This window comes from Drosophila obscura, unplaced genomic scaffold (assembly GCF_018151105.1).
Source record: "Drosophila obscura isolate BZ-5 IFL unplaced genomic scaffold, ASM1815110v1 contig_80, whole genome shotgun sequence".
NCBI lineage: Eukaryota > Metazoa > Arthropoda > Insecta > Diptera > Drosophilidae > Drosophila > Drosophila obscura.
The window spans coordinates 38,229-47,559 of record NW_024542873.1 but is presented as its reverse complement, the minus strand read 5'-3'; the positions used below and the strand labels follow the sequence as shown (position 1 = coordinate 47,559).

General features: G+C 37.2%; 1 protein-coding gene across 1 annotated transcript; it reads left to right on the top strand.

Annotated features, from left to right (window-relative positions):
• Window positions 1-1,576: 1,576 nt before the first annotated feature.
• Window positions 1,577-3,759, top strand: LOC121405200 (protein argonaute-3-like). The gene is made up of 3 exons (XM_041595795.1): window positions 1,577-1,624; window positions 1,899-2,266; window positions 2,709-3,759. The coding sequence occupies exons 1-3, from the start codon at window positions 1,577-1,579 to the stop codon at window positions 3,757-3,759; spliced, it is 1,467 nt and encodes a 488-aa protein (XP_041451729.1).
• Window positions 3,760-9,331: the final 5,572 nt, after the last annotated feature.

The window sequence follows — 9,331 nt, the reverse complement described above, 5'->3', positions numbered from 1 at the left end:
GGTCAGAATCTTACGGGGGGTTCATGAAAAGGCTAGGGGAAATGCAGAAATCCAAATTGTGGTAGTCAATACCTTCATTATCCGTGCTAGAAGCACTTGAGTTAGCATTCTCTGCTTTCTTCTTGGTTGTTTTCGATTTTGGACCCGGTTTACGTCCCATTTCGACACTTCAAGACCAAGAAGCGGATGACACGTTTGGCCGGGGGACGGGCAAAATCTTCCAGAAAGCTCAGAGCGGCACTGAATGAATGCACGCCGATGGTGGAGAAGCTACTGTTGACAGCCATATCCTCGCTGCGCATTCCCCACAGGTGCCATGCGGCACCCAGGAAGAGGAACAGCCATCAACAATTGCCCGTGGGCCTCGGTTCAAGACCAAGAAGCGGATGACACGTTTGGCCGGGGGACGGGCAAAGTCTTCCAGAAAGCTCAGAGCGGCACTGAATGAATGGACGCCGATGGTGGAGAAGCAACTGTTGACAGCCATATCTTCGCTGCCCATTCCCCCACAGGTGCCATGCGGCACCCAGGAAGAGGAACAGCCATCAACAATTGCCCGTGGGCCTCGGTTCAAGACCAAGAAGCGGACGACACTTTTTGCCGGGGGACGGGCAAAGTCTTCCAGAAAGCTCAGCGCGGCACCGCGAGTGAACGACTCACAGTGGGGCTTGGAGATGTTCAAGAAAATCCTGGTGAGAACAGTGCAGGTATTCCTGTTCGTCGAGATGACCATTGCCCTGTGCAAACAAAGCAAACGAAAAAGGGTTGTACATTTGGTACCTGATCGCGTTCCTTTGTTCCCAATGGGCAGTTGGGCTCGCAACCATCCAAAAGGTATTTTTTGTTCATTTTTTCCATATTTTAGGTTTGGTTAATGAATTTTAGCTCCAAAGTCTCTCCATAGATTTAAATGAGCGATACCGTAAACAACGATACCGTAAATGCACCTATACACGAAAAAAATAGAGGACACAGATATAATTTTTTTTCGACTTTTCCTAAGTTTTTAAAGTTAAAATTTTTTTTCGACTTTTCCTGAGTTTTTAAAGTTAAAATTTCGTAAAAAATACCGCACAAAAATCATCATTTTTGTATTTCCCAGACGGTAAGCTGAAATCACAAAGTGTTTGGGCTCAACTTCTAGCTGTTTTAATTATCTTTTCAAAATAGCAAAGTTCTTTACAACCAGACGTAAGATACTAGGGTTATGGAAAAAAAAATCGCTACCTCTGAAAAAAGGTTAAAAAAAAATACCAGTTTTAAAAAATTGCTTAAAAAAAAGTTCTGCCATAGAAAAAAAAATATCATCAAACCATTTGTAAGCCCCAAATCTTTAAGAAAAAGTTCGTTTTGTTCCTTGAGGAAAAATCGTGTTGACTAGTTTTTGCCTGCGAAATGGAGTATGCGCTGCCTATGACTGAAAAACTGCGGTCAGCAGGCAGCGGAAACAAAAAAATTAAGTAGAATAGCAGCCCCAATAAATTGTTTATAATGCTAAGTATTGTATTGAACAGCAATAAAATCAACCTTACCGTGACGTAGACTGGCTCCCCTGAACCTGCTGGTTCAGGTCAAGATGGAGTTGAAGAAGAAGCATTGGACTTCTTATTTGACTTTGGGCCAGGTTTCCGTTCGATTTGAAATTGTTTTCAATGTTTTTCGCTATATAAGCGGAGCGGGGGGGGGCATGCTGCGGTGGCAATACGTGATCCATTTGTCTGTCTGTAGAACTATCTCCCTCTGTAGTAGTATGTCGAGTCTAACGTTAGCTGATACAGATCCACAGTGTTGATTCCACACCCACCCCTATCTAGAGTCCGCTTTTAGAGCTTGGAGCGTGAACACCTAGATTTTTTTTAGCTGTGGAGCCATAGCGATCGGACGTGCGACCACTACAGCCCGCAGTCCAATACCAAAGACTATACAATACCTTTGCACGAGGAGCAAAATGCTCGTTCAATTTTCGTTTTGACGCTTCAATTGGAAATATTGTTTTAACAAGATATAATAATCGCACTTATAAAATAAGCGAAGTTTGTTTCGACCAAAGTCCCCAATCTATATTTCACACAAAAAGTGGACCTACAAGCTATTTACAATATTATAAAAAATACCATAATATAAACATTAAAGATATTAATCAACCATTACTTTTGAGCATAAAAAAAACACGAGGAACACCAGAGGATACAGATAATATTGAATTTCGTTTAATTCCTGAACTCTGCTATCTCACAGGGCTTCGTGAAGAAGTTCGTTCTGATGAGCTACTGAGCTTCTTCAGTAGCGTTGTATTGCGATATTATTAAAAAGGCGATGATTGTTCAGTTAATATATTCACAATTTATTTTACTTAAGTTAAGCGAAAGGTGTGCGAATTTAATGACGAGAGTTAATGATGGGTCGATTGAAGACGCGGGGGCCGGTTCAAGACTGTTGAAGTTGATATGTTTATGTTAGGGTTAGTTTAGAACTTTGTGGCAGGCAGGTCACTGTGCCAGACAGCCAAACGTTTTACTACGGTGATGATCGAATTTGAAGTGTGTTCTGCTTTTTCTGATGAGCCTCCCCCACAGCGGCTGACTAACGCCGAGAAAGAGCAACGCACCAGCAAGAGCATAAGTACAAGCAAACAAACGGTTATAAAGAGAGACATTAGATTAAGAGATGATCAACTACTCTTTGTGCTGCCATGGGCCGGCGCTTAGCCGAACAAAGCTTATGCGTGAAATTGCTACGTATACAAGAGTTACTCCAAATCAAAGGAAACTAGCACTCGATAAGTTCAACGATAATGTTTCCAACACTCCAGCAGCACGAGAAATTCTTGACCGTTGGGGACTCGCGCTTTTTAGAAACTACAACAATCTGAAAGGTCGCCAGTTGGATTCGGAACAAATTTATTTTGCTAAAAAAGTTGTTTCAGCCGGACAAAATGCTGAGTTTTCCAAAGAGGCTGTTAAAAATGAAATGTTGGAAGCCATTCACCTAAACAATTGGATAATAATTCATTTTAAAACTGATTTACGAGCCGCTAAATCGTTACTGGATAATATGAAACAGTGTTGTCGATCACTCGGAATGAGTATTTCCAAACCAACGATCATTTCTTTAGATCATGATCGTATTGATGCCTTTATCGACGCTTTACGTCGGAATATTGCAATGGAAACGCAAATTGTTGTCTGTATATGCCCAAATAATAGAGATGACAGGTACTCTGCCATAAAAAAAATTTGTTGCTCAGAGTTACCTGTACCATCACAGGTCATAAATGCCAAGACATTGTGCAATGAATCAAAAAACAGATCAATTGTGCAAAAAGTTATTTTACAAATGAACTGTAAAATGGGAGGCTCATTATGGACGGTTAAAATTCCTTTTAAAAACGTAATGATTTGTGGTATTGATTCGTATCACGACCCGTCTAATAGAGGAAATTCTGTTGCTGCTTTTGTTGCCTCTCTTAATGCTTCATATACACAATGGTATAGCAAAGCTGTCGTACAAACAAAGAGTGAAGAAATTGTTAATGGATTAACTTCATCTTTTGAAGCGGCGCTTCAAATATACAAAAAACGAAATGGATGTCTACCAGATGGTGTAATTATTTACAGAGATGGCGTTGGAGATGGCCAACTAAGTACGTGCTCTAGTTTCGAAATTCCGCAATTTGCATCTGTTTGCGGTAGTCGTATAAAAATTACATTTATAGTAGTTCAAAAACGCATTAATACTCGGATTTTTTCGCTATTTTAGCAACCATTTGTTAATTTGCATAAAAAAGTTTGGACTTTTATGGAATAATCCTACATACAACTTTTTCATGTACGACCACGTTTGATGTCAATTAACGATAAATCAAATCTGTCATGATTTTCTACCGTATTTGAGGTGGATTTTTAAGCCATGAATGCTTAGATCAGCTTAGTTCAACTTTTATTGATGAAGCACCATAAATTGCTAATTTACAAAATTGGGAATCGCGAATTCAATCGTTGGACGTCTTTCGTTGCAGACCGAATTTCGTGAAAGATTAAGGTATCCTTGGGCATTATTATAATGATCATTGATACGATTTTCCATGAACACCTCGTGGAAAAAAAATCGAAAAGCTGTGTATAACATCTATATAAGTGTCGAATTATGGATGTTGTTAAGCCTTAAAAGAAAACCCTAGACATTTACGAGTTGAGTTGTGAATTCCAACTAAACCTGCAGTTCTGGCAGTCACCTCATGAAAAAATTCATATGAAAAATTTTTCAACGTCGACTTCGCTGCCGTTGACGACGTCGACGTCAGCAAGAATTTTTCCAAGCTTCACTGCTGCTAACCGAAACGGATGTGTAAGAAAGAGAAGCAGATATCCATAGATTTCCCTCTCCTCTTTTACTTCTAATTTTTGGGGTGCCTTCGTTCGACTCTCACTCTTCTACTCTCGCCCCTTCTCACTCTTTGTTCTCACTGTTCCATTATGCCAGAGTCAAAAGCATATTTTTGGTAAAAAGCAGTACCGAAAAATATTTAATGGCGCACCTACTTTTTTATACTCTTAAACTTTGAGCGCAATTATTTACTTCAATAATTTATATCAATAGCCTTATTATTATTATTATTTGGTAGCCTAATAAAAAGTACATTGTTATTAAAGTCTATTATATAATAATAGTAGCGATATCATTTAAACAAACTAATTTTATATATAGGTACTACCATAATTTAATTGTAACCATGATTATATAATAGACTTATAATAGACTTATGCCCAAATAATAGAGATGACAGGTACTCTGCCATAAAAAAAATTTGTTGCTCAGAGTTACCTGTACCATCACAGGTCATAAATGCCAAGACATTGTGCAATGAATCAAAAAACAGATCAATTGTGCAAAAAGTTATTTTACAAATGAACTGTAAAATGGGAGGCTCATTATGGACGGTTAAAATTCCTTTTAAAAACGTAATGATTTGTGGTATTGATTCGTATCACGACCCGTCTAATAGAGGAAATTCTGTTGCTGCTTTTGTTGCCTCTCTTAATGCTTCATATACACAATGGTATAGCAAAGCTGTCGTACAAACAAAGAGTGAAGAAATTGTTAATGGATTAACTTCATCTTTTGAAGCGGCGCTTCAAATATACAAAAAACGAAATGGATGTCTACCAGATGGTGTAATTATTTACAGAGATGGCGTTGGAGATGGCCAACTAAGTACGTGCTCTAGTTTCGAAATTCCGCAATTTGCATCTGTTTGCGGTAGTCGTATAAAAATTACATTTATAGTAGTTCAAAAACGCATTAATACTCGGATTTTTTCGCTATTTTAGGACCATTTGTTAATTTGCATAAAAAAGTTTGGACTTTTATGGAATAATCCTACATACAACTTTTTCATGTACGACCACGTTTGATGTCAATTAACGATAAATCAAATCTGTCATGATTTTCTACCGTATTTGAGGTGGATTTTTAAGCCATGAATGCTTAGATCAGCTTAGTTCAACTTTTATTGATGAAGCACCATAAATTGCTAATTTACAAAATTGGGAATCGCGAATTCAATCGTTGGACGTCTTTCGTTGCAGACCGAATTTCGTGAAAGATTAAGGTATCCTTGGGCATTATTATAATGATCATTGATACGATTTTCCATGAACACCTCGTGGAAAAAAAATCGAAAAGCTGTGTATAACATCTATATAAGTGTCGAATTATGGATGTTGTTAAGGCCTTAAAAGAAAACCCTAGACATTTACGAGTTGAGTTGTAAATTCCAACTAAACCTGCAGTTCTGGCAGTCACCTCATGAAAAAATTCATATGAAAAATTTTTCGACGTCGACTTCGCTGCCGTTGACGACGTCGACGTCAGCAGAGAATTTTTCCAAGCTTCACTGCTGCTAACCGAAACGGATGTGTAAGAAAGAGAAGCAGATATCCATAGATTTCCCTCTCCCTCTTACTTCTAATTTTTGGGTGCCTTCGTTCGACTCTCACTCTTCTACTCTCGCCCCTTCTCACTCTTTGTTCTCACTGTTCCATTATGCCAGAGTCAAAAGCATATTTTTGGTAAAAAGCAGTACCGAAAAATATTTAATGGCGCACCTACTTTTTTATACTCTTAAACTTTGAGCGCAATTATTTACTTCAATAATTTATATCAATAGCCTTATTATTATTATTATTTGGAAGCCTAATAAAAAGTACATTGTTATTAAAGTCTATTATATAATAATAGTAGCGATATCATTTAAACAAACTAATTTTATATATAGGTACTACCATAATTTAATTGTAACCATGATTATATAATAGACTTATATAACTATGTAAAAATTAGTTTACTAAATTCTATTTATTTATGTCCATATTATTTCGCTGGTCAGAGACAAAAGTAACTTATAGTCGGATATGTATCACAATCGAAAGGGTACGCGTCAAAAAGGAGATGAAAATGACACGCGTCAAGAGGAGATGAAACAAAAGAAACAGTAGCAAAGCGGTAAGGAAAGACAATTAGTTTTTCGTTGCGTCTGGCTGGGGTGTTTTGTCTCCGTCCGAGTTTTAAACGAGAAGGAACGTGTGAGTCGCTTCTGGGGACGCGACTCTACTTATACCCGTACTCAGTCAGTATATACATTTTTGAGCTTATCATTTTTAAGAATTTTTGCTACATATGATATCTACATCTACAAATACAATGTATATTCTACATCTAACATGTAGATTGTACATGTTCCAATTAGATTCTACATCTCCTCCGCTAGGGGTTGCTCGCGCACTGAACGCGGCAGAATGTGCGAGCGAGAAGGAAAATGAGATGCGTTGTCGTTGGTGGGAGGGGGAGGGTGGAGGGGAAGCAACTGAAAATTAATTTCTTCATTCTGGCTATAATTATGATCCGATCTGATTCAGATTCGGCAATCTGGTAGATATGGGCATTCTCTACGATACTGCGTTTTTAGTTTTATCGTATCTTTAAAATTGTGCCTGCCACAGATTTTTGTCCTTTGTGGGGGCGGAAGGGGGCGGGGCGAAATTTTGAAATACACTTGTAGCAGTGTGATATCACATAAGTCTGGAAACCAAATTTGGTTTCGCTAGCTTTTATAGTCTCTGAGATCCAGGCGCTCATCGAGACGGACAGACGGACAGACGGACGGACGGACGGACGGACGGACAGACAGACATGGCTATAACGACTCGGCTATTGATGCTGATCAAGAATATATATACTTTATGGGGTCGGAAAATTTTCCTTCTCTGCGTTACACACATCCACTTTTACCACAAATCTAATATACCCCTTAACTCTTTTTTGAGTACGGGTATAAAAAAAGTGTTTTTTTGCAGGTTTAACGATTAACTAATTCAGGTAAGTGAACTAATTGAAAACAGTGCGCGTTTCTACATAAGTTTAAGTGTTTCTTGGGTTTTAATAAAATCTAAAATGCAGAAAGCAGAATGCAACACAAAATACGTCTAGAACATTCTAGAAATGTGTTAGCCGAGTGCGTCGCACATAGGAGCCTCAGCGGAAGGGGGGTGACAAAAGTCAAAGAATTTAATGAGCGCTTTGGATAAAATGAATAAACTCATCTATATTTTCCAGAGCTTTCGAAAATGTAATTTTCAAAATATTCGGTATTCATTCATAAGAGATATGAGCAATCAAAGTTGAAAATTTTTTCCGTTTCATAGAAAGTTCTAGAGAAAAATTTTTACTTGTAATGTTTAGGGGTTGCTACCACGAATAGAAAATACACTTTTTTGGTTATATATAATTTTAAATTCGTCGCTTTTTTTTAAATAATATTGAAACTTAGACACTAGTTCATTTTAATAATAATAATAAGCTGAGGTTGATATATTTGGTTATGCAATATATTTGCTGGCAAAAATTGATTAATAAAAAAAAATTTTTTTCAATTTTCTTGTTTTAAACTTTTTAATCGCGGTAGCAACCTCTAAACATTTTTTTTAAATAAAAATAAAAACATTTATATAATAATTTAACCCAAGATAACAAAATTAAAGGGTGTTCCGTTTAAATTAACAAAAAAAAAAACTTTGGCTCAACCTAATACCCTATTTTGCCTGTTTTTCGTTTGTCTTTTCCTGGTGAAACCCAAGTAACTTCAAACTTATTTATATTATTTAATATTAAAAAATTAATTTTTTAATTTACAGGTTTCGATAGAAATATTTATATAGGCAAAATTACCAAAATGGTTGGTCCTCGTCAGATTCGTAGACTAGTTAAAAGGGAAAGGGATCAACTAGGGGAAAAGTTGAGGTCAGTCGAAGGCAGTCAGAATAGTGTAGAAGTGAGCTCACAGGTATTAAATGATTGTATTCAGGAAGATATAGAAGTAGATCAGGAATATATATAAGTAGATCAGGAATATATAGAAGTAGATCAGGAAGATGTAGAAGTAGATCAGGAAGATGTAGAAGGCATGGAGGTAGAACAGGAGAATAAAGCCTTAAATTTTAAGTTAAAGAAGTGGTTTGTAAAGCACAAACCCACGCGTAGCTGCGTAGTAGATTTGATTAAGATTTTAAATGAGGAGAATGTAAAAGTGAAGCCCTTTTATAGATTTAATTGCAATGAAAAGGCTGATATAGTTCAAATAGGAGGCGGCTCCTATATGCATATCGGTTTATCAAAGCAATTAAACAAATTATCGGTGGTTCAGAACCTTCCCGATATACTAAGCATTGACGTTAATGTTGACGGTCTTCCCTTGTTTAAAAGTTCTCGTTCGCAATTGTGGCCCATTTTAATTAGAGTAAACAATATCAGTAAATGTCCGGTCTTCCCGATAGGAATTTTTTCAGGTCACAATAAGCCATTTAACTCAGCAGAATTTTTGTCGAAATTCACAAGCGAGTTGTCCGATTTACAGGCAAATGGCCTTACCATTCAAAATAAAAATGTCGGCTTGGAAATTCGAGCGGTTGTTTGCGATGCTCCTGCAAGAGCATTTGTTACAGGCACACCCGGACATACATCCAGTCACGGCTGTACCAAATGCTTACAGGTAGCACATAAAGTGGATTCGACTTTAACTTACAGCACTTTTTGTGCTGAGTTAATAACAGATGAAGCTTTTTCAAACAGAAAGTACCCCAATCAGCATAGCAGTGATTATTTAAATGTTCAGTCCGCTTTTGAAAAACTTGGGGCTCTAATGATAACCCAAGTTCCCCTTGATTGCATGCATCTTGTAGAATTGGGTGTAATGCGTAAATTTTTAAATAGAATATATTATAATAAAGTAAAAAGTAAAATATCAAAGCAAAACAAGTGTACGATTTCCCAAACA

What these genes read in the sequence shown, in the direction of transcription:
- LOC121405200 (XM_041595795.1), top strand. Translation starts at nt 1,577, where the DNA reads ATGGAGTTGAAGAAGAAGCATTGGACTTCTTATTTGACTTTGGGCCAG. An exon ending in CTTATTTGACTTTGGGCCAG is followed by an intron (nt 1,625 to 1,898) that starts GTTTCCGTTCGA and finishes CGACCACTACAG; the next exon opens with CCCGCAGTCCAATACCAAAG. An exon ending in GAAGAAGTTCGTTCTGATGA is followed by an intron (nt 2,267 to 2,708) that starts GCTACTGAGCTT and finishes GCCGGCGCTTAG; the next exon opens with CCGAACAAAGCTTATGCGTG.